General features: G+C 37.9%; 2 protein-coding genes across 9 annotated transcripts in view; one reads left to right on the top strand and one right to left on the bottom strand.

Moving 5' to 3' along the window:
- The first annotated feature begins 1555 nt into the window (after positions 1–1555).
- On the top strand, positions 1556–24077 carry LOC117322878. The gene is made up of 9 exons (XM_033877812.1): positions 1556–1641; positions 6838–6996; positions 8971–9162; positions 12642–13034; positions 14001–14156; positions 14896–15316; positions 17187–17351; positions 17548–17654; positions 21915–24077. Exons 1-9 carry the CDS (start codon positions 1557–1559, stop codon positions 22310–22312), a joined length of 2076 nt encoding a protein of 691 aa, XP_033733703.1. The 5' UTR covers position 1556; the 3' UTR covers positions 22313–24077.
- Positions 12815–27382, bottom strand: part of LOC117322879 — an 88071-nt gene continuing 73503 nt past the window's right edge. For 3 of the 8 annotated variants that reach the window (XR_004531606.1, XM_033877816.1, XM_033877817.1), the window contains one exon: positions 12815–14109. Coding sequence is in view for 6 of the 8 variants with exons in the window: in XM_033877816.1 (XP_033733707.1) it covers positions 14060–14109 (50 nt within the window). In the remaining 2 variants the exon portion in view is untranslated. Of the gene's footprint in view, positions 14110–24487; positions 24608–27382 lie in introns of all 8 variants that reach the window. The other 5 variants (XM_033877813.1, XM_033877815.1, XM_033877814.1 and 2 more) reach the window with 4 other exon arrangements.

Genomic DNA, 27382 nt, shown 5'->3' with positions numbered 1-27382 from the left:
ACACTATCAAAATTATTTTGTTGTTGCAAAAATAAAACACTGTTTAAACTACATGTTGTGTTTAATCTATTACAAGGTTAGTTTATACAAAATTCGAAAAAGTCCAGGATTTGTTTTGCTGAATATGAAAAATCCATACAGGAATATTATAACAGAACAAGAAAGAAAGGCTTGTAAACCGAAAGAAGCTATCCACTCCTTCCAAGTTATTCTGGGTTTTTACGCCCTAACAACAACTAGATTGATATTGGGACGGTGTCCAGGAATGAAATATAACAATTGAATGCTCGGGAGATACAAACAACGACGTCAGTTAAACGAACCAATCCCTACAAGTCATTCAAGGATAAACTCTTCAGTAATAATGTTATTGAAAATGAAACCATTACAGCTTACACAGATTCAAGAGGCAAAATATATTATTTTACATGATAGATCCATTTTAACAAGAAAGTTAAATATCAAATATGAAATTCTTGATCAATGTAAAAGATTATAAAATAAAAACAATATGTAAAAAAACAAAAGAAAAAAAAAACAAAAAAAAACAACAAACAAAAAAACAAAAAAATAAAAAATAAAAAAAATAAAACAACCAAACAACCAAACAACCAAAAACAAAAGTTAATGACAACAGGAATCGCAACTTCGTTTAAAATATATTTAACTAAGTAGTACTGATTACACTGTACATACTAGCATTACTTTATTTTTTACTTTATATATACAATATATAAACTATGTAGTTCATAATCAATGTTTTTTCCACAAACACTAGAGTAATACCAGTGAATTTATCATTTCATATTTCCAAAACTACCTATTAGTATTTTCGCTAGTTGAATGACATCATTGGAAAGCCAGCTAGCAACTGGTGTGGATTATCTTCCTTTTTTACGTGTGTACAGTGCAATACGTCAGCACATACTTCCTGCTTTGGATCAGGAAGAATATGTTGGCCTATTTTATTATTTCTTATTTAGATCTATATTTAATAACAATAGTAAATGGCGCGGACTGTGACCTGGAAGTCACGTCCAACATAACAACCAAACAACTATACAAATGTATAGTCAACGATGTATAGCACACCTCGTAATGTTCACCTGACCTCTGATTCATACACATACTTGTTAACGTGGTTACATATTTTTACAGGAATAACAATATTTGGGAGTGTTTGAAAAAACCACATTCCCTTGAATTGTGTAATTTTAGTAAAATGTGTCATTTTATAAAATTAGACGAAATGGAAATATCCTCGACCTAGCTTATATAAACTCTCTGCCTTTCAGTGTTTGTTCAATGTAGCGTACCGAGTCTCACTTTGTTTTATCTAACCAGGCAAATAAAATCCGCTCAGTATTTCTTTTCATCATGCATGTGTATAATACAATGTGTTGCTATTTTTGTACAGGAGAACCCACTATTTATCAGACCTTTCTAGTTCGTTAATTCGATGTCATGTTTACTTGCATATAGCTAATGGGAAATTCAGTGACGTATAAACTATTTTTAGAATCAGGGGAATCCAAATAGAAATCCATATATTACACATGTATGCGGAACCCCCATACATATGTGTAGGATCAATCAATATGTACCGTCCAGTGGTTTTGCTAAGCTTCTTTCTTCTCTCAGGTATTTATATAATTTTATTTCATACTTATTTCTTAGATAAAATATATTTCGCTATTTCGGATAATATATCTTTTCTGATATGCAAAACTTTTGGTATGGTTCTATTGTGATCGAACGATACCCATTTAGTGACAGAAAAGTGATAGCATTAACAATGCTGTTAAAGTGTTTGCATAATTTCTAGATTAGGTTTTGTAGACAGATAACTGCAAACGTTGTTCATCGCTACAGATAATATATATGCTTATAAAACTATTCAGTCACAGACCACGGCCTTAAATACGTATATGAATAAGTTCGTGTATAATCCAAATCCTGATGAAGGATTTAAGAAACATGTTTTTGTGGACAACGAATCAGTGACGTGTATTTGGTGTGTAGCTAGAATGTGGCATGCAATAGTGTTTAATTAGTTTTATTTAAGTGTATTTAAAGATAAAATGTGTGTACATCGTTTATGACCATCATTTGTAGTATATCCTAATGTAGCAACATTCATCTTACTCTTAGATACATGTATCTAGATCTGTCTTTCTTCCTGTCATTCTCCTTTGCTTTTCTTTCTTTATAATCATTATAAGTATACTGTTGTCGCTATCACAATCTTTGTAATATATATTTGTGGAGAGCGCTTGTATAAGTTGTTAAACACTAATGTCCAATCCAATTGTGTATATACAATAAAACACGTTCAAATCAAACCAATCATCATTTATATTCGGACAGCTCTTCTAGGACAAAATCTTAATCACAACAATAATTCGACTTAAACCATTTGATCGACCTCATTAGTATAGTTCTATGAGGGTAGTATTCCACCTAGTTCTAACTTGGGTGTGGTCTACGATCCTATCTTAATAATAAAGTATCAAAACGTATACACCAATGAACTCCTAGCTTCATTTCTTGTACGTTCGGAATGTGCCTTAGAAGGGTAACGATTTAAGGTGATTTTACAATACCAAGAATTTGAAAAGTTTTATGTAGTCATCAAAATGTTTGGTTTTGGAGGAGAGAATACAATGAAATGTCTAGTCCATACTAGTTTTATTGATCTAGTGTCTAGTCCATACTAGTATTATTGATCTAGTGTCTAGTCCATACTAGTATTATTGATCTAGTGTCTAGTCCATACTAGTTTTATTGATCTAGTGTCTAGTCCATACTAGACTAGTATTATTGATCTAGTGTCTAGTCCGTACTAGTATCATTGATCTAGTGTCTAGTCCGTACTAGTATCATTGATCTAGTGTCTAGTCCGTACTAGTATTATTGATCTAGTGTCTAGTCCATACTAGTATTATTGATCTAGTGTCTAGTCCATACTAGTATCATTGATCTAGTGTCTAGTCCGTACTAGTATTATTGATCTAGTGTCTAGTCCGTACTAGTATCATTGATCTAGTGTCTAGTCCGTACTAATGTTATTGATCTATTGTCTAGTCCATACTAGTATCATTGATCTAGTGTCTAGTCCGTACTAGTATTATTGATCTAGTGTCTAGTCCGTACTAGTATCATTGATCTAGTGTCTAGTCCGTACTAATGTTATTGATCTAGTGTCTAGTCCATACTAGTATCATTGATCTAGTGTCTAGTCCATACTAGTATCATTGATCTAGTGTCTAGTCCATACTAGTATTATTGATCTAGTGTCTAGTCCGTACTAGTATCATTGATCTAGTGTCTAGTCCGTACTAGTATTATTGATCTAGTGTCTAGTCCATACTAGTATTATTGATCTAGTGTCTAGTCCATACTAGTATCATTGATCTAGTGTCTAGTCCGTACTAGTATTATTGATCTAGTGTCTAGTCCGTACTAGTATCATTGATCTAGTGTCTAGTCCGTACTAATGTTATTGATCTATTGTCTAGTCCATACTAGTATCATTGATCTAGTGTCTAGTCCGTACTAGTATTATTGATCTAGTGTCTAGTCCGTACTAGTATCATTGATCTAGTGTCTAGTCCGTACTAATGTTATTGATCTAGTGTCTAGTCCATACTAGTATCATTGATCTAGTGTCTAGTCCGTACTAGTATTATTGATCTAGTGTCTAGTCCGTACTAGTATCATTGATCTAGTGTCTAGTCCATACTAGTATTATTGATCTAGTGTCTAGTCCATACTAGTATCATTGATCTAGTGTCTAGTCCATACTAGTATTATTGATCTAGTGTCTAGTCCGTACTAGTATCATTGATCTAGTGTCTAGTCCATACTAGTATCATTGATCTAGTGTCTAGTCCATACTAGTATTATTGATCTAGTGTCTAGTCCATACTAGTATTATTGATCTAGTGTCTAGTCCGTACTAGTATCATTGATCTAGTGTCTAGTCCGTACTAGTATCATTGATCTAGTGTCTAGTCCGTACTAATGTTATTGATCTAGTGTCTAGTCCGTACTAGTATTATTGATCTAGTGTCTAGTCCGTACTAGTATCATTGATCTAGTGTCTAGTCCGTACTAGTATTATTGATCTAGTGTCTAGTCCATACTAGTATTATTGATCTAGGTTCAGAAGGCCGATAAACAAGTAATATCGCCTGATATTTCCTAGGATCATCTAGTGGTCTCGCGTATAAACCACTCATTTCGTGTGTAATTACTGGGAATTTTAATAAGTATGTTGACAATTTACGCTTAACTACGCCAGAAAACACTCCTGTCACATGTGTGAGCAGGCATGCAGGGTCAGAATCTGAAGTCATTAAATGTCAAGTATACAAAATCAGCTTCAACAACGATGATGTGTAAGTCGTACATTGTCAAAAATCCTATCACTACATGTTCAACATCAGTCGGTAACTACTGCGTGGGTATTTATACATCGACCATCCTCACGAACCTTGTGTTGTCACATGACCCATGTCACGATACTCAACGTGATCAAACGAGAAGTCAAAAACAAATAAACCTGACGAAACGTTTAATAAAGTGTCAAATATCTGCATATTTATTATATATTAACAAAAAAAAAATGCCGTTTTTACTCGTACAAAGATAAATATTTTTTTTTCATTGTATCTTTTCGAGTCTAGCGCGAAAGTAAACACAATAGGGGTAAGAGAGCAGACATTTTCGATGTCCGGAAAGTATATCGTATAAATTATGGATGTATATTTTGTACCTTATCATTTATTGACAGTAAAAATATTCTCATCATTTGCTAGGCCATTTTCTGGCGGTATAAAAGGTCTCTAGAGTTGAATCAAAGTAAATGTATGCTGTAACGATACCATCATACTTTTACCTATCTTTTGGTGACGCCGTTTTGATAGTACATTAATGGTGACGCCGTTTTGATAGTACATTAATGGTGACGCCGTTTTGATAGTACATTAATGGTGACGCCGTTTTGATAGTGCATTAATGGTGACGCCGTTTTGATAGTGCATTAATGGTGACGCCGTTTTGATAGTGCATTAATGGTGACGCCGTTTTGATAGTACATTAATGGTGACGCCGTTTTGATAGTACATTAATGGTGACGCCGTTTTGATAGTGCATTAATGGTGACGCCGTTTTGATAGTACATTAATGGTGACGCCGTTTTGATAGTACATTAATGGTGACGCCGTTTCGATAGTACATTAATGGTGACTCCGTTTCGATAGTACATTAATGGTGACGCCGTTTCGATAGTACATTAATGGTGACGCCGTTTTGATAGTGCATTAATGGTGACGCCGTTTTGATAGTGCATTAATCCTAGCGTTGGTGTTTGCGTGAATGACACTTTTTTCAAAATGTGTTCAATCGAGAAAAGATAAGTTGCTAAATGTTCCGAAATCCCCCCCCCCCCCCCCCCCCCCCCCCCAAAAAAAAAATTTTGTTAGTTTTTTAAATTAGGAATTTAACACATTTGACAAGCGTGACTTTGAAGGTAGGTCAAGATCATTCAATTGCACAAACTTTTCAGCCAAGGCAGTTTTAGCATGCCTAAGCATCCCAATGCCCAATAGCATGCCCCTTGGAACTCTTGGTTATTGAGTTCAAGTCATTTAAATATTTGAACACATTTGATCTTTGTGACCTCGAAAGTACATCAAGGTCATTCGTTTGATTCCTGTGGTAGCCCTTCAGACCTGCGTAAAAGCATCCCTATATTATGGCTATATGCTTCTAGGTTAACAAGAAGTTGTTACAAGAACGGAACACATTTCACCTATGTGACCTTGAAAGTACATATCTTTTGATTTGAACAAACTTTGTAACCTTTCATTCCAGAATGCTACAGTATCAATATCATGAGCCCGGGCCTGTAAGTGATTGTAACACATTTGACCTATGTGCCCTTGAAAACAGGTCATTGTCATGGAGTTCAACAAACACTAAGACATATACATAGCGTAGATATATAAAAGTCTCAGATTCTATGTTTAATAATTGAAGGAGACCCAGGTTGATTTAATTACCTGCACTTTTAGCCATCTCCGGCAGTGAAGTGTGGCAATTTGTTGATTTTGTTTAGTTATTGCAGTAGTTGTCTCCCTTTCATCCAGAGACAATGACACATGTTTTATCGGTGGTTGTGAGAAAGTCTTTTGGTCCTGATCCCTGGCCGAAGCTTATATTAACGTTCTGCCTTTTGAGGGAGCAACATATTTTCAGTATAGTGTGACCGGATGCGGTGCCCTGTGATATATCTTATAGTCAGTATCAGTGCCGCGCCTTCACTACAAGGCTCCCATGAACATACGCTCACTTAGCATCAACAGGGAGGCCGTTCTTCCAAGACCATTGCTGCTGGTGTGATGTTCAAAACACAAAAATTCAGTAACAAGAGATTGGTTCTTAATTTTGTTTTACAATCAATAAATAATAGTTATGGTAACGCACGTACAGCTTGGTCGTCGTAAATGGATCAACGATTCAGGATTTGAACTTTGGTTCTACTAACAATATACAGACGATGATGATGATGATGATGATGATGATGATGATGATATTTAATAATGTTACAATTGACTTTATCAATCTTCGTCGTTTTAATTAGCTCTACTTATGTTCATTGGTGTCTTAATTAACGATTTTGATAGAAGGTTTTGTGATCTGAAACACCAATATATTATAGAAAAAGCTTCAATACTGCTGTGTGTTATAACCGATGCCGGGGACTGTTTCTAGATCAGAACAGCGTTATGTTGATGAAAGTCTAACCCTAATCCCGTCGCCTTTTTTTCACAGTTACATCGGCCTGTCAATACAACAGCCAAATAAAATGTGAGCTCACCAACGGCACAGTCGTCTTCCTGGACAGTTCCTCGTTCTGTTGTGATGGCCAGGTTTTACTCAAATATTTGGATGGAAAGCAGCAATGCTGTTGTCAAGACAGTATAGCTACTGGTAAGTTAAATGAATCACCAAATACAACGGAGACTGTTACATATGTCACAAAACTACCACTGCAGTCGTTAATAAAGCAGTTGAATAAAGAAGCGGGGCAAAACAATTTTGCAGTGAAAATATGTATTTCGTATTGGACCAATCAGAGCGAACCATTGTATTCACCTCATTGCAATTTGCCGATTTTAATTGGTTATTTTGCTTTATTTCTGAAATAATGAGACAAGTTTTTCACAAAATCTCACTTGAGTTAGCTTTTCGCGCACAGATTCTCCGATAACAGCAGAACTTTCCAAATGGCGCCGTCAAGATGACGTGGAGAAACAAAGAGACGTCGTCGTGAATCATGCTAATGATTCCCGCACTTTTTGACACTATTAAATTTTCGATGTTGTTTATTTTGTTTTTCAGCATCAAAATGCATTAAAAGGAAAATTGAATGGTTTTCTGTTGAATATAACATATATTTCATCCGTATGAGAGAATATTTCGACATTAATATCGAAATTCTGTCATGCATACTTGTGAAATATATGTTATATTCAACGGGAAACCATTCAATATCCCCTATGTATCTCTGGTATGGCGGTAATGGGGAAGTCAAGGCCGATTTTGTTCAGGGTTTCAGAATTTACATCAAATGAGTTGTTCGAGCTAGGCTTTTCATTGAGATCAATACATGTAAAACATGTTTTAAACATGTAGTTTACACGTTTGTGGATCTACAGGATTAGACAGCAACTAATAGTTGTAACTGTATGATGTATCACACTTCTTACATTTGTATGTCACTTCTACTCAAATAGACTAAAATCGGTGTCTTTTATGATATCTCTTTGTGGTGAATAATGCTAATACAATAATACATGTACTGTATAGGTAATGACAAGGAGCCGCAAAGCGTGGCATTATCTCCCGCGCCCAGGTGTTGTATGAAAAACAAAATATGATTGATTTATATATCAACCTTATAGTAAGACTTTTTATATCTTGATGTGGATCCTATGTGTGTTTCACTTTAAAATGTACACCTAAGGCACTAACCCCAGGCACTAACCTAAGGCACTAACCTAAGGCACTAACCTCAGGCACTAACCTCTAACCTAAGGCACTAACCTCAGGCACTAACCTAAGGCACTAACCTAAGGCACTAACCTCAGGCACTAACCTCAGGCACTAACCTAAGGCACTAACCTAAGGCACTAACCTCAGGCACTAACCTCAGGCACTAACCTCAGGCACTAACCTAAGGCACTAACCTCAGGCACTAACCTAAGGCACTAACCTCAGGCACTAACCTAAGGCACTAACCTAAGGCACTAACCTAAGGCACTAACCCCAGGCACTAACCCAAGGCACTAACCTTAGGCACTAACCTCAGGCACTAACCTCAGGCACTAACCTAAGGCACTAACATCAGGCACTAACCTCAGGCACTAACCTAAGACACTAACCTAAGGCACTAACCTCAGGCACTAACCTCAGGCACTAACCTAAGGCACTAACCTTAGGCACTAACCTCAGGCACTAACCTTAGGCACTAGCCTTAGGCACTAACCTAAGGCACTAATCTACTATATACAGAGTTCTGTGCAGTTGAATGGAATGGTTTTGATGTTGTAGCCCGGAAAGGAAAGTAAACAGTAATTTTGAGTTTTTGACTATGTTTCCACGGTAACAGAAAAACATATAAAAAAATGATATGTCATCAATAGGAAAGGGCAAAAGGCTAGGGTACTAACCTTATAAGTGGAATGCTTTCGAAGGTTTCAATCATGAATAAAAATGACGCATTAGATATCTACATTCTCAGCCCCGTCGGCTGTCACAATACCATCCAACGAAGGAAAGTAACTCTGATAGAACAGAATGATGTCTCTAAATAGAAAACAATTTACAACTTTAATCAAAATACACATCAAAAACAATGAGTTATCCGATACACTGACGTAGTTTATTGTTTACCTTATATAGAAAAGCAGGAGGTCTATGACCCTGAGCAGCATATCTGTTGCAATGGAAGAAAGTTTCCCAGACAAAACACTCTAGGACAACAACAAGCGTGCTGTGAATCCAAAGTGTTTGTGCTTACAAGGAGCAATCTCTGCTGTGTTCCTCAGCCATACGAAGACCATCCGACAGCCGTCCTATATAACTCATATGTTGGTAAGTCAAAATAGGCGATCTTAATATGTCAATATATTGTTCAGATTGGATGTATTTGTATAAAAACATGTACTTATTGTAATGGGAAACATTACAGAAGTCCCCAAAACGTTCCCAACAATCGTACCATTGTGTTAGGCATACTTCACAACCCTTATACATGTATACTAATTTTCATTGAAATGGGACAATATCTTATTTTGGACCAATCAGAGGCCAACGTTTTCTTATCATAGCAACCAACCATTTGGAAATGTTTCCATGTTGTTCGGCATACCTCATAACCCCTGTGCACCAATTTTGACCTAAATCAGACGATATCTAAATTTCGACCAATCAGAGGCCTCAATTTTGTTACCATAGCATCCGACCTTTTCGGCAATTTTTACATGTTGATTGACATACTTCATAACCCCTATGTACCATTTTTCATCTTAATCAGACGAAAAAGTCTAAATTTCGACCAATCAAAGGCCTCCATTTCGTTACCGTGGGAACCAAACTTTTGGGAAATGTAACCATATTATTCGGCATCCCTAAAAACCCCTATGTACCAATTTTTACCAAAATTGAAGGCCGAAATCCAAAACCGGAAAGGGGCTCTGGCAGCCATTTTGGATTTCCGATTGCAAAAAAAAAACAAAAAAAACAAAAAAACACAAAAAACATGCATGCACACACCCCGCCCCTAATGAGTATGACGAAAACCTCCGCGGTAGAAATGAGAGTGAAGAAACAATAATAATGATAATAATACACGAAGAAGAAACGGAGCACAACTTGTATATCACTTCGTTTGGAGGAAATGATAATAATATAGAAACGGAGCCAAAACAATGTGTCCCCCAACTTTGTTTGGGGGACATAAATATCCTCCGACATATTAAAATTGGGACTAAATATTGAAATATATTGTAATGCAGTTTTTGTAATTAAGTTGATTGTCATCGAAGAGGAAAGATAAGAGTGTTGGCAGATTTTATAATCAACGTCGTGCTATAATAGTAAACCGTTTCCCTACTTAAAATCAAATCCGTTTTAATTTACACATAAAATTTACTAACAACTTACACGTTTGTAAACTATACTCCATTTTTAACTTAAATTCACACAGATCTTTTACACCAACACTCTTTGTTTTACAATCCACACACAAGTTTTACACCAACACGCTATGTTTTTAGAATCCACCAGAAATGTGTATACCCACACGCTCCACTTTTACAACCCCCACATGAGTTTTACACTAACACGCTCCACTTAAACAACCCCCACATGAGTTTTACACTAACACGCTCCACTTAAACAACCCCCACACAAGTTTTACACTAACACGATCCACTTTTACAATCCACACACAAGTTTTACACTAACACACTCAACTTTTACAATCCACACACAAGTTTAACACTAACACGATCCACTTTTACAATCGACACACAAGTTTTACACTAACACGTTCCACTTTTACAATCGACACACAAGTTTTACACTAACACACTCCGCACACAAGTTTACACTAACACACTCAACTTTTACAATCCACACACAAGTTTTACACTAACACACTCAACTTTTACAATCCACACACAAGTTTTACACTAACACGATCCACTTTTACAATCCACACACAAGTTTTACACTAACACGATCCACTTTTACAATCCACACACAAGTTTTACACTAACACGATCCACTTTTACAATCCACACACAAGTTTTACACTAACACGATCCACTTTTACAATCCACACAGTTTTACACTAACACACTCAACTTTTACAATCCACACATAAGTTTTACACTAACACGCTCCACTTTTACAATCCACACACACGTTTTACACTAACACGATCCACTTTTACAATCCACACACAAGTTTTACACGAATACTCTCCACTTTTACAATCCACACACACGTTTTACACCAACACAATCCACTTTTACAATCCACACACAAGTTTTACACTAACACGATCCACTTTTACAATCCACACACAAGTTTTACACTAACACGATCCACTTTTACAATCCACACACGTTTTACACTAACACGATCCACTTTTACAATCCACACACAAGTTTTACACTAACATGCTCCACTTTTACAATCCACACACAAGTTTTACACAATCCACTTTTACAATCCACACACAAGTTTTACACTAAAACATTCCACTTTTACAATCCACACACAAGTTTTACACTAACACACTCAACTTTTACAATCCACACACAAGTTTTACACTAACACGATCCACTTTTACAATCCACACACAAGTTTTACACTAACACGATCCACTTTTACAATCCACACACAAGTTTTACACTAACACGCTCCACTTTTACAATCCACACACAAGTTTTACACTAACACGATCCACTTTTACAATCCACACACAAGTTTTACACTAACACGATCCACTTTTACAATCCACACACAAGTTTTACACTAACACACTCAACTTTTACAATCCACACACACGTTTTACACTAACTCACTCCACTTTTACACTCCACACACAAGTTTTACACTAAAACATTCCACTTTTACAATCCACACACAAGTTTTACACTAACACACTCAACTTTTACAATCCACACACAAGTTTTACACTAACACACTCAACTTTTACAATCCACACACAAGTTTTACACTAACATGCTCCACTTTTACAATCCACACACAAGTTTTACACTAACACGCTCAACTTTTACAATCCACACACAAGTTTTACACTAACACAATCCACTTTTACAATCCACACACAAGTTTTACACTAACACGATCCACTTTTACAATCCACACACAAGTTTTACACTAACACGCTCCACTTTTACAATCGACACACAAGTTTTACACTAACACACTCAACTTTTACAATCCACACACAAGTTTTACACCAACACGCTCCACTTTTACAATCCACACACAAGTTTTACACTAACACACTCAACTTTTACAATCCACACACACGTTTTACACTAACACGATCCACTTTTACAATCCACACACAAGTTTTACACTAACATGCTCCACTTTTACAATCCACACACAAGTTTTACACTAACACGATCCACTTTTACAATCCACACACAAGTTTTACACTAACACGCTCCACTTTTACAATCCACACACAAGTTTTACACTAACACACTCAACTTCTACAATCAGCAATCAACAACAACACAAATTATCATAACGTTTCACAAGGCTTACTCTTTTAAAAATGTCGTTGACTGGTCATAAACGAGCAAACATATTTACTGGGTGGCTAATAAGTGAGTAAGCATGCATATGGGATAGTGATGTAAACTGATGTAGACCGCAAAAATTTAACTTGGACAAGTATACGGTTGAAGTTTTATGGCCTTGACATAGTATAACAGGTATATATCTCAGAAATGTTAATACACTTTATATATTAAGTATATTTCTTACGATTATTTTTTGTACGTTTGCATTCTATATTTTTTCAGGGGAAAATGATACGTGCTGTGGGAATGTGAAATATGACAAAAACACCAAAATCTGCTGTACCGATACCAGCTACAACTATACGCTTTATGATAACGATCCTAATAAGATATGCTGTGGAAGAAAATACATCCCCCATGCCACTCACGTATGTAAAATGAATCAGAAAACAGGACAAGCCACATCAATGTTAAAATTTATTTCATCCTGCGGAAATACAGACATTGACAATCGCAAAGACCTGTGCTGTAATGGGCACCCACATCTTAATGTGGTGCCGATCTCTTCCTATTCCTGCTGTGGGAATGGAACATATAATATCAATATACACAGTTGCTGCAACAATGCCCACGCGATTCCAAAAAACATGGAATGCTGTGGATCCAATCCTAATGGTATGTATCATCTGACAGATTACAGGTAGGCTAAAACAATAGGTCCAGATTACAGGTAGACTAAAACAATAGGTTCAGATTACAAGTAGGCTAAAACAATAGGTTCAGATTACAGGTAGGCTAAAACCATAGGTTCAGATTACAGGTAGACTAAAACCATAGGTTCAGATTACAGGTAGACTAAAACCATAGGTTCAGATTACAGGTAGGCTAAAACCATAGGTCCAGATTACAGGTAGACTAAAACCATAGGTTCAGATTACAGGTAGGCTAAAACCATAGGTCCAGATTACAGGTAGACTAAAACCATAGGTTCAGATTACAGGTAGACTAAAACCATAGGTCCAGATTACAGGTAGGCTAAAACCATAGGTCCAGATTACAGGTAGACTAAAACCATAGGTTCAGATTACAAGTAGGCTAAAACCATAGGTTCAGATTACAGGTAGGCTAAAACCATAGGTCCAGATTACAGGTAGGCTAAAACCATAATAGGTTTAGTTTACAGGTTGGCTAAAACCATATAATGGGTTTAGATTACTGGTAGGCTAAAACCATATAAAAGGTTTAGATTACAGGTAGGCTAAAACCATATAATAGGTTTAGATTACAGGTAGGCTAAAACTATATAATGGGTTTAGATTACAGGTAGGCTAAAACTATACACAAAAATGTGTAATAGGTTCAGATTACAGGTAGACTAAAACCATAGATTAAGATTACAGGTAGGTTAAACAATTGGTTCAAATATTACCACCAAATGGGTTAAGTTTGATCATATTTCCATTTGTCGTCATCCTTCCAACTAACACACGAAAAGAGGTTCCATGGTGTCAACGACTTCTTTAGAATGGCAAACAATACAAGACAGTAAATAATTGTTTGTGCAGTCTTCTGATGTCTGATGGAAAAATCTGAGATTTTCGTTGATGGAATTATACAGGACCAAATATTCTGATTTTCCAGGATACAATTCCAGAACCCATCGCTGCTGTAATGGCGTCTCATTGGAGATCTCGCGTGATTCAGACCAATGTTGTGGAGGCGGTATCATAGACCTCGAGACTCAAAACTGCTGCAATGGACAAACATATGACAAATCAACATTCAAAATCTGTAGAGGTAATGTCTTATTGGACCATCACTTTAACAATAAATCTTGGTAAAATATAAATTCCCCGATACATAGAAACGGTCAAGTTTTCACTCATATTTAAACAATTGATTATGATAATCACCAACACTTAATATGAAGAACACGTAAAACATATTAATCATTTTTTTAAAGCAGTAAATATCAACATCAATATCAACCATCCAATTGCCAACCTAGCCTGCTAATTCAAACCAAGTGAGAAATAATATCAACAAAAATTCAACAAATGATTGTAAAAATATGATTTCCCTATATACACCATAGTCAACTTTACCCCCTCCCAAGGAGCAAAGGAGACCAAAGGTCATTAAAGCACCTTTCCATCATCATGAGTATTTGATTTTATCTTATCTGGGTTTTGAGCAAAAGATTTTTAAAATTTCATGATATTTTACTCCCTTTTGCCTTGCCCCTCAATCCCCTTGGACTGGGGACAATCTAATTTACAATTTTGTTTGACTTTTGGCCATGGGAGGTTTCATTAATATTAATTCAAGATTTTTTGTGAAGAAATCGAAAATGGAAATTGGTAAGTGATGTACGACTCAGTGAGTGCACCACGACAGTCAATTGGCCATTAAAATAGGTCACTATAGAGACTTCGTCTCACGTAACCTAATGAAAATAATTCATACAAATAAACAAAGTTGAGCTGAGACTTAATGATTTCTACTTCCCATTTTTTTTTTGCATCATTATTTTCAGACTCCAACAACAGGTGTAGTGCAGCTAGGATAACAGATGAGTGTTGTGGATGGGAGGCGCTGGACCACACCTCCGTCTGCTGTAAAGCTGGAACGAATTACGACTACCAATATTTCCAAACTCAGAAGGAACGGAGCTCCCAAAACAAATGTTGTGCCAGTTACTCCAAAAGTAGCACAGAAGCTAAACCGTACTCAGATCAAACAGAGGAGTGCCAGCGGGGACTCAAACCAAATGTGACCAAGAAACTCAACCAGCTGAGATGTGGAAGTACATACTATGACCAAAACACTGATCTGTGCTGTTTCAACATCTTGTACATCAATGCAACACTCCATGGCCAAATGTGTTGTCAGCACAATGTCTTCAATCCAGCAACACAGAGCTGTTGTAAGGATAACAGAGTCTACAATTCTACTAGGTAAGCGGTCACAACAAAGGAAAATAATTTACCTGGTACATAATATTGTGTAACACTGTCACAACAAGGGGAAATAATATACCTGGTACATAATATTGTGTAACACTGTCACAACAAAGGGAAATAATATACCTGGTACATAATAGTGTGTAACACTGTCACAACAAAGGGAAATAATATACCTGGTACATAATAGTGTGTAACACTGTCACAACAAAGGGAAATAATATACCTGGTACATAATAGTGTGTAACACTGTCACAACAAAGGGAAATAATATACCTGGTACATAATATTGTGTAACACTGTCACAACAAAGGGAAATAATATACCTGGTACATAATAGTGTGTAACAAAGTCACAACAAGGGGAAATAATATACCTGGTACATAATAGTGTGTAACACTGTCACAACAAAGGGACATAATATACCTGGTACATAATAGTGTGTAACACTGTCACAACAAAGGGACATAATATACCTGGTACATAATAGTGTGTAACACTGTCACAACAAGGGGAAATAATATACCTGGTACATAATAGTGTGTAACACTGTCACAACAAAGGGACATAATATACCTGGTACATAATAGTGTGTAACACGGTCACAACAAAGGGAAATAATATACCTGGTACATAATAGTGTGTAACACTGTCACAACAAAGGGACATAATATACCTGGTACATAATATTGTGTAACACTGTCACAACAAGGGGAAATAATATACCTGGTACATAATATTGTGTAACACTGTCACAACAAAGGGGACATAATATACCTGGTACATAATAGTGTGTAACACTGTCACAACAAAGGGAAATAATATACCTGGTACATAATAGTGTGTAACACGGTCACAACAAAGGGAAATAATATACCTGGTACATAATAGTGTGTAACACTGTCACAACAAAGGGAAATAATATACCTGGTACATAATATTGTGTAACACTGTCACAACAAAGGGAAATAATATACCTGGTACATAATAGTGTGTAACACTGTCACAACAAAGGGGACATAATATACCTGGTACATAATATTGTGTAACACTGTCACAACAAAGGGAAATAATATACCTGGTACATAATATTGTGTAACACTGTCACAACAAAGGGGACATAATATACCTGGTACATAATAGTGTGTAACACTGTCACAACAAAGGGACATAATATACCTGGTACATAATAGTGTGTAACAAAGATAATAATAAACCATATAAAGGGGGAGATGATCTGCTATAAAGTGTTCTTATATAAGGTAACAAAGGGAGATAACTGACAGTTACATGTAAAACTGATAATAAACTAAAGACTTACAAAGGTAGATATATATTGTCTTTAACTTAAACCTACATGTAGGAGGTCTGAAAAGGAGACAGTGTATTACATAGGTTGAGATAACTATTGTTGTACAAAGGACAATAACTATGGTCGTACACAGAAAAATAAGCATGCTGCATATTGCTAAAGCAATGTATGTCCCCCCCCCCCCCCCCCAAAAAAAATACCCCCCCCCCCCCAAAAAAAAATTAAAAAAATTTGTAAGTGATCTCTTAACCCCCCAAAAAAAACTTAAACTCAAACTTGATCTGTAGCTACTCATACTGAAGTTACATATACACACCAACTTTCACAAACATACCTTGAAGCATGGCTGAGAAAAGTGCAGAAAACTGCCTGGACGGACTGACAGGGGACAGTGAGGAAACCTATAGTCTCCGCAGTTTCACCAGTAAGGGACTAATAACTATGGTTGTACAAACGGAAACAAAACCGTTCAATATTCAGTACCCTTTCTATATACAGTATATCCAAAACAATTCGAGTCTGTGATATAATTTCGTTTTTTGTTTAATATAGCTGCCCAAGGTTTTGTAAGTCTAGACAATATAGCCCTGTCAGCCAAATCTGCTGTGGAGGCCATGTTCATGCTAATCTACCTGGGAGAAAGTGCTGCGGCAAACAGACTTTCGATCCCCGTGAACAGAGATGTTGTGGTTCGAAAGCAGTGAACAAGCCAAAAAAGTAAGTAATATTTTTTGTCTCTTCCAATGAGTGTTCCTTTTTAAGACACTGCTCCAGTTTTTGGACCATGATTCAAAAGATTAAAACAATTATATGTCGGAAAAAGGAGTTATTTGAATGTTTTCATCAACAGATGAAGATGATCTAAGATGTATTATCATATTTCATTATTATCAACATATACACTTACTTACAGATGCCGTAAACCTAATCACCCTATATGTAAATGGCTCTGTGAACAGGATGAAAAGAAAATTAGACGTAACATCAGGACTGGAAAAATTGATATATGTAAAACCAATGGTAAGTTGAAGTTCTCCCTTGCCCTTAACAAGCAATCTACAAACACATCTTCCCCATCCCCTTGCCCATTAACAAGAAACCTACCCACACCTCCATCGCCTCCCCTTGCCCCCTAACAAGCAACCTATAAACACCTCTACCCCCTCCCCTTGCCCCTAACAAGCAACCTATAAACACATCTACCCCCTCCCCTTGCCCCCTAACAAGCAGCCTATAAACACATCTACCCCCTCCTCTTGCCCCCTAACAAGAAACCTACCCACACCTCCATCGCCTCCCCTTGCCCCCTAACAAGCAACCTATAAACACATCTTCCCCCTCCCCTTGCCCCTTAACAAGAAACCTACCCACACCTCCATCGCCTCCCCTTGCCCCCTAACAAGCAACCTATAAACACATCTACCCCCTCCCCTTGCCCCCTCACAAGCAACCTATAAACACATCTTCCCCTCCCCTTGCCCCTTAACAAGAAAACTACCCACACCTCTACCCCCTCCCCTTGCCCCCTAACAAGCAACCTATAAACACATCTACCCCCTCCCCTTGCCCCCTAACAAGCAACCTATAAACACATCTTCCCCTCCCCTTGCCCCTTAACAAGAAACCTACCCACACCTCTACCCCCTCCCCTTGCCCCCTAACAAGCAACCTATAAACACATCTACCCCCTCCCCTTGCCCCCTAACAAGCAACCTATAAACACATCTTCCCCTCCCCTTGCCCCTTAACAAGAAACCTACCCACACCTCTACCCCCTCCCCTTGCCCCCTAACAAGCAACCTATAAACACATCTACCCCCTCCCCTTGCCCCCTAACAAGAAACCTACCCACACCTCCATTGCCTCCCCTTACCCCCTAACAAGCAACCTATAAACACATCTACCCCCTCCCCTTGCCCCCTAACAAGAAACCTACCCACACCTCCATCGCCCCCCCCCCCCCCCCGCCCTTGCCCCTTAACAAACTACCCCTAAACACCTCTACCTCCATCCCCTTGCCCCCTATATATGATTATGGGATTGGGCTCTCACTGATTTCAAATATATTACCCAGAACTAAGTGCTTTTGGGAGGGAAATACCCTCAGGCCTATTTTCACATCAACATTGTATTTATTCCTTGATGTCCATGAATGTTATTTAAGGTTATAGGGTGGGCTTCTAAATGGTTTCAAAGATATATCAAAGAAACTAAGTCCCTAGGGTGGATAAGTCCCCAGGGCCAATTTTGTACAACAGGGTTGGGGTCAGAGACACCATTTATGCAAAATCTGTTCCCCTTCCCCTAAGAATGTTTCTGACCAAATGTGGTTCAAATCAAGTAGCGATTTGAAGCAAATGTTGACAGATGATGGAAGGACGACAGACAACGGACTTCGCACTAAGGCATAAGCTCACCATCCTTCAGACCAAGTTAAGCTTAAAAAAAGAATAAGTCCTCCTGCCTGAACTCAAAACGTTTTTCTCTGAATACTCCATTCTCAACCCATATCAAGGCACCTTGTGTTTTGTAATAAAACATTTTTTTCCTAATGGTAGACAGCATTCTTGTTAACATCTTCATAGTAGTGTGTGAATTGTTTATCTGCCCCAACTATCTCACATTAATATATCCTTTCAACAGAAACCTGTCTCCCCAACCTTCTACCTCCAACTCATAAGTTCTCTTCCCCCTGTGTGACACTCCCCAACCTCCAAGTTATGAGTTCTCTTCCTCCTGTGTGACACTCTCCTACCTCCAACTCATAAGTTCTCTTCCCCCTGTGTGACACTCCCCAACCTCCAAGTTATGAGTTCTCTTCCCCCTGTGTGACACTCCCCAACCTCCAAGTTATGAGTTCTCTTCCTCCTGTGTGACACTCTCCTACCTCCAACTCATAAGTTCTCTTCCCCCTGTGTGACACTCCCCAACCTCCAAGTTATGAGTTCTCTTCCCCCTGTGTGACACTCTCCTACCTCCAACTCATAAGTTCTTTTCCCCCTGTGTGACACTCCCCAAGCTCCCACTCATAAGTTCTCTTCCCCCTGTGTGACACTCCCCAACCTCCAACTCATAAGCTTTCTACCTCCTGTGTAACACTCCCCAGCATCCCTCTCCTAAGCTCTATCCCCTGTGTGACACTCCCCAACCTCCAACTCATAAGCTTTCTACCTCCTGTGTAACACTCCCCAGCATCCCTCTCCTAAGCTCTATCCCCTGTGTGACACTCCCCAACCTCCAAGTTATGAGTTCTCTTCCCCCTGTGTGACACTCCCCAACCTCCAACTCATAAGTTCTCTTCCCCATGTGTGACACTCTCCTACCTCCAACTCATAAGTTCTCTTCCCCCTGTGTGACACTCCCCAACCTCCAACTCATAAGCTTTCTACCTCCTGTGTAACACTCCCCAGCATCCCTCTCCTAAGCTCTATCCCCTGTGTGACACTCCCCAAGTTCCCTCTCCTAAGCTCTATCCCCTGTGTGCCACGCCTAAATCTCCACCCCTAAGCCCTTTACCCCCTGGTGTGATACAACCAAATCTCCACCCCTAAGCCCTCTATTCCTGTATAACACTCCCAAATCTCCACACCTTAGGCCTGTATCCCCTGTGTGGCACTCCTAAATATCTGCCCCTAAGGCCTGTATCCCCAGTGTTACACTCCTAAATCTCCACCCCTAAGGCCTGTATCCCCTGTATAACACTCCCAAATCTCCACCCCTAAGGCCTGTATCCCTTGTGGCACTCCTAAATCTCCACCCCTAGGGCCTGTATCCCCTGTATAACACTCCCAAATCTCCACCCCTAAGGCCTGTATCCCTTGTGGCACTCCTAAATCTCCACCCCTAAGGCCTGTATCCCCTGTATAACACTCCCAAATCTCCACACCTTAGGCCTGTATCCCCTGTGTGGCACTCCTAAATATCCACCCCTAGGGCCTGTATCCCCTGTATAACACTCCTAAATATCCACCCCTAAGGCCTGTATCCCTTGTGACACTCCTAAATCTCCACCCCTAAGGCCTGTATCCCCTGTATAACACTCCCAAATCTCCACCCCTAAGGCCTGTATCCCTTGTGGCACTCCTAAATCTCCACCCCTAAGGCCTGTATCCCCTGTATAACACTCCCAAATCTCCATCCCTAAGGCCTGTATCCCCTGTATAACACTCCCAAATCTCCACCCCTAAGGCCTGTATCCCCTGTATAACACTCCCAAATCTCCACCCCTAAGGCCTGTATCCCCTGTATAACACTCCCAAATCTCCACCCCTAAGGCCTGTATCCCTTGTGACACTCCTAAATATCCACCCCTAAGGCCTGTATCCCCTGTATAACACTCCCAAATCTCCACCCCTACGGCCTGTATCCCCTGTATAACACTCCCAAATCTCCACCCCTAAGGCCTGTATCCCCTGTATAACACTCCCAAATCTCCACCCCTAAGGCCTGTATCCCCTGTATAACACTCCCAAATCTCCACCCCTAAGGCCTGTATCCCCTGTATAACACTCCCAAATCTCCACCCCTAAGGCCTGTATCCCCTGTATAACACTCCCAAATCTCCACCCCTAAGGCCTGTATCCCCTGTATAACACTCCCAAATCTCCACCCCTAAGGCCTGTATCCCTTGTGACACTCCTAAATCTCCACCCCAAAGGCCTGTATCCCCTGTATAACACTCCCAAATCTCCACCCCTAAGGCCTGTATCCCCTGTATAACACTCCCAAATCTCCACCCTAAGGCCTGTATCCCCTGTATAACACTCCCAAATCTCCACCCCTAAGGCCTGTATCCCTTGTGACACTCCCAAATCTCCACCCCTAAGGCCTGTATCCCCTGTATAACACTCCTAAATCTCCACCCCTAAGGCCTGTATCCCCTGTATAACACTCCTAAATCTCCACCCCTAAGGCCTGTATCCCCTGTATAACACTCCCAAATCTCCACCCCTAAGGCCTGTATCCCTTGTGACACTCCTCAATCTCCACCCCTAAGGCCTGTATCCCCTGTATAACACTCCCAAATCTCCACCCCTAAGGCCTGTATCCCCTGTATAACACTCCCAAATCTCCACCCTAAGGCCTGTATCCCTTGTGACACTCCTCAATCTCCACCCCTAAGGCCTGTATCCCCTGTGTGACATATAGATACAGATAGCCTGAAAAGTCCAAATTGATAATCCAACCATCTGTCAAACTTCATACAACCAATGAGTGATGCCATGTCTTTAGTACAGTGCTAAAATGCCTTACTAATTATAAACTTTCTCTTTTTTTCAGGATATGTTGCAAGGATTGGTCAGAAAAACAATATCAGGCAGGTGACACGAATACAACTTGAAGGTGGAGGATTCAGACTCTACAATCATAATCAAAATCCATTTAAAGTCAAGAAACTGTTTCATCACACTTGTGTTTGTGATAAAGAACCCAGAGAGGAGGTCCGACGGAAAATTGTGGTCATTACAGACAAATCAATACGAGACATAAAAGTAGAGCTTACAGATAGTGATTATATTCTACCTTACACTAACAAAGTGAGAAAGACATTGATGAAACACTGGAAAGAACGATGCGCCACTCCAACTAGTCTAGTCACTGCTGATGTTGTGGATGAAATTTTTGACTTCATTAAGGTGAAACTTGATAAACAACGAATAGCAAGATTCTATGAATAAGCTGAAACAAATGGCTTTCTGATCTTTGTTTTTTGGGGGTTTTTTTTGTTGTTTTTTTCATTGATACAAGGTTATTTTCCAAAAAAGCAAAACAGTAAAATATTCATTATCAACAGAGGTAGTAAAAATTCAATTCTCTTTCATTAAGAAATTGAATCTCAAAATGTAGCCTTAATACAGCTGATGATGGTAGCTTAAAATACTCACTGAAAAATGCATATGTATAGGGCAAGAATATATAGTTTCCGTTTAAGTGCCAATGGATTCTCAAAACCAATTAACAGTATTATTGTTGGAACTTCACTGCCAGAAGATGGCTTTTTGATGAAGTAGAATAATAACATAGAAAAGTAAACATTTAAAAGAAACAAAGATTGTGTCGAAACATTATTATTTTCAATACTATGGTACTGTAAAAAATGTTTTCATTTTTTATTTTTCCCATTAAGCATTGCCATCCACATACACATTGTATATTGAAATACCACTGCAAAATACGTAAGTTTGGAAATAACACCAAATGATTGTAAAAGAATGCAATACAGTTTGGAGAATGACAATGTTTGACCAATATGATACATGGGTATTAATCTGGGTACCTCATTAACAGTGTACAACAGAACCATAAAATAGCCTTCAGTACCTATAAAACCCATGGCTCCTGCTCTCATAGTCCTCTCTCCACCTTTGGACTATTATATATACGAGGCCCTATGAAAATGAAAGAGAAACTACACCTGAATCAAACGTGATCAGTTTAACCTATGTTATACATTTATCATGATTCCTTTTATCTTGTATAGAGACCATATTTAACACTATACACAAGGCCACATGATCTCATCCTATGGGTTTTTAAAAGTTAACTTCTACAATCTAGGACCTTAAAAGAGATTCTAAGATTTGGAACTGTTCATGTTAATTTCCTGAGATGCAGTGGGCAATCATATACCTATAACATGAAACGGAATGCAATTTAGATCTGAAATCTTTAGCTCTCCAGGAGTGGAAGAAACTCTGAAATCTTTAGCTCTCCAGGTGAGAAAGAAACACGTACTTAAGCATGCTCTCATCACAAGAGAACCAAGATATTTATTAGTTTTAGAAGTGGAATGGTACTGTAGTTATATATGCCGTGGGTTGGGAAACCTTGGATTGTGGAGAGAAACTAACACATGAGGGTATATAGTTCACATAAAATGTATAGCCCCTAACAACAGGATGGTTTACTTAGATATTCAGAAAATTTTCATCCTATCTCACCTCATCATTTATTTATTACATGTTTGGAAACAAAAATCCACCTTTTTAATCTCATTTTTGTTTTAGTCACTTCTCATGTTAAACATGTCAAAAATAATTTATTTTGTTTATTGCAATTCTGTACATTTTCACTTTGAAAATTGTAATATTTTAAAAAATACCTTAGAAAGAATATTTTACATAAAATGCATTATGCAGCATATAGTTTCATATTTGATATTTATGTACATTGTATGTGGCTATTACTGTATGTACTCCATTTGTATGTATATCGTGCGAGTATCTGTATGTAACTCAATACTGTCTGAGATCAGAAGTTGTGTACATGGAATTATTGTCTCTATAGGGTTGATCTCTTAAAGCCAGTAAAGCTTTATAAAAGTATATAACTCACAGTGCCTGGTAGCCTGTAGCCTGTATATTAACTGAGGGTGTAAGATTGTGCAACTGTAGCAATATTACCATCTATCATTTAATCTGAACAATAAACTAATTAACATATTTCTGTTGTTTTTTTATTATTCTGTAATCACTTGTAAGAACAGAGTAATCTGTTCTTCAGACATAAGTGTGAAGCTGGTGGGTAATGGACTAGGTTTCCAGATCCAACTAGAACACTGTACAGGTTAACAAAGGCCTTGTCATGAGCATATACAAAAATATTTGTTAGCTTTGATTTGTTTTATTTAAATGCAAAATATATGTACATCCCATTCGAGAAGGCAGGGTTATTATAGTCAGAGGTTCTCATGATCCTTGACCTTTGGACCCAAATGACCTAGACATTTCGCCGAGTGACCTTGATTTTTGATCAGTTGGCTTCTTGTTTATTTCCAGCCAATTTTAATTTTGCTTCATAATGTCATAATAAAATGTTCATGTGTGAATGATCTCTGACCCTATGATATTGACCTTTGGACCGTTGATTCCTTATTCAATCGTGTTGCTTCATCATGTCCTAAGGAAATATTCATTTGACCTCGACATTTGATCTGGTGACCTTGACTTTTGGTCAGGTGACTCCTTGTTGCTCTATAAAATCATAACAAAATGTTTTGTCAGTGAAAGATACAAAATTTGACCTTGACCTTTGACCCAGTGACCAACATTGCTTCAAAGAGACATAAAAAAATATTCATCAGTAAAAAGATACTAAAAGGTGACCTTGACCTTTAGACTGAATGACTGATGTTTGACCATTATTTTTTACCTAGGTGTGTATTTTTGTGAAATAAACATTGTGAACAAACATGTGAATCTGTCAACAAATAATTTAGTGATCAGTCAGGAACAAAATTTGTCAATGGATGGATGGACAGACAGACAGACAGTAATTTCAGGGCACTGTATCAGAGTCCTAACTATGTGACACTAGTATTTCATATTTTCTGAACACAAATTTCTAACATGTGGTTATATTTTTACAACTTCAAAGTTGGCAAAGGTAATTGATTTAAAGCAAGAGACACATGGGCCTTATTGGTCACCTCAGTTCTACGTATACTGAAAGATGATTTTTGTTTCCAAACTAAGATTCAACATATTTGACCCATGTGACCTTGAAAGTAGGTCAAGGTAACTCATTTATAAACTTGGAAGTCATTTATCCCAGCATGCTAATGGCCTAATATATTGATCCCAGACCTAAACTGCAAAGGACCATATATACCTATTATGATCAAATCAGTCACAAAGAAAAAATTGAAGATCTCATTGATGTAAACCTCACAGCATACCAAATTTATCAAAATCCATTCATATTTACCAAAGTTAAGCACAATAGGTCCAATGGTATAACAAGAGGCCCATGGGCCTTAACCGTCATCTGACAAACACTTACAGCAGGTACACACCCTTCAATCCAGCATCATTACCATAAATTGTCTATACGCAGCCAGTTGTTTTAGATCAAATATGGTTTTTGATCTATTTTAGATAAAGGAGGAGCAGCATCTTAAAGTAAAATTTCAGCCAAGTTCCCATTTTTGGGGCATGTCCCTCTGTCCCCATGGGTCGGACAAGCCTTATTTATATCAATTAGGATTGCCCTTCCCTAATGATGTTTCATACTAAATATGGAAGTAATCAATTAAGGCATTAAGAAGGAGTAGCATTTTAAAGCAAAATTTTGGCTAAGTTCCCCTTTTTGGGCCTCACCCCTCTGTCTCAAGGGGCCCAACAAGCCTCATTTATAAAAAAAAATATGACTGCTCTCTCCTTATAATGTTTCAAACCAAATTTGGTTGTAATCAAAGGAGTAGTGTTTTAAGCAAAATTTGGCCAAGTTCCCTGTTTGGCACCTCGCCCCTCTGTCCCGAGGGGTCACACCAGCCTCATTTATATCAAATATGATTGCCCTCCGCTAATGATGTTTCAAACCATTTGTGGATGTAATCCATCCAAGGATTAAGAAGGAGTAGGGTTTTAAAGCGATAATTCACCAAATCTCCCCCTTTGGGGCCCGCCAAACAGGCCCCTTGGGTTACATCAGCCTCATTTATATAAAATATGATCGCCCTCCCCCGATGATGTTTCACAACAAATTTGGATGTAATCCACCCAAGGGTTAAGAAGGAGTAGGGTTTTAAAGCAAAATTTTAGCAAGTTCCACTTTTGGGCCCTGCCCCTCTGTGCTGAGGGGTCACACCAGCCTCATTTATATCAAATATGATTGCCCTCCGCTAATGATGTTTCAAACCATTTGTGGATGTAATCCATCCAAGGATTAAGAAGGAGTAGGGTTTTAAAGCGATAATTCACCAAATCTCCCCCTTTGGGGCCCGCCAAACAGGCCCCTTGGGTTACATCAGCCTCATTTATATAAAATATGATCGCCCTCCCCCGATGATGTTTCACAACAAATTTGGATGTAATCCACCCAAGGGTTAAGAAGGAGTAGGGTTTTAAAGCAAAATTTTAGCAAGTTCCACTTTTGGGCCCTGCCCCTCTGTGCTGAGGGGCCACACCAGGCTCATTTATATAAAATATCATTGCTTTCATCCCCTCTTCCCATTCATGTTTCAAACCAAACTTGGATGTAATCCACCCAAGGGTGTAAATCTGTAACTTTTAGTATTTCATATCTGATTTTCTTAAGGTGAATATGAGTTTCTTCAGAGAAAAAACACCTCTTTTTGAATCAAAATTAAATAGTGATATCAGTAATGAACTATTATTGTTTAAATTGCAATTCATGTTTATAAAACTTCAATAATAATCATGACATTCATATCTTTTCAAATTTAAATATCCATCCAATTTATAATAATGCTTAAAGTATTGCTTCATTTATATATTTTACACAAGTATTTATAAAATCCTCTTAATTAAAATTTTAAGTGAACATATGGTATATTTTTCGATAGTATAATCAGTTGTTTCTAGGAGTGATATTCATTTTAAGGGTAACCTGCAAATTATGTAAATTGAACTTCCATCAGTGCAAATTTCAGCAAAATAATATAATACTTATGTTGAAGCCTTATTATCAAAAACCTTCATAACACCAACATGTGTAAACAAACAAAAGGAGCCTATGTTATCAGTAGACTGGCCCAGTTCAAGCTGATGAGTACAGGAAGTCCATGCCAGTCAGACTCCAGACACCATGGGGCCAACCCTGGGGTATAAGGTTCATTTCTAACTGACAGTATTGTGACTTATTTGATGATTTATTTCAGTAATAAATACATAAAATGAAATAATATTGTAAAAGTAACTTCAATACAATTTTTAAAGTATTTAAAAAAGTATCTGATGATCCCACAAATCTTCATTTTTATTAAGTCTGTATGAATGAACAAGAGA

Source organism: Pecten maximus, chromosome 3 (genome assembly GCF_902652985.1).
Source record: "Pecten maximus chromosome 3, xPecMax1.1, whole genome shotgun sequence".
NCBI classification, from domain to species: domain Eukaryota; kingdom Metazoa; phylum Mollusca; class Bivalvia; order Pectinida; family Pectinidae; genus Pecten; species Pecten maximus.
This window is presented reverse-complemented; position numbering and strand designations above follow the sequence as displayed.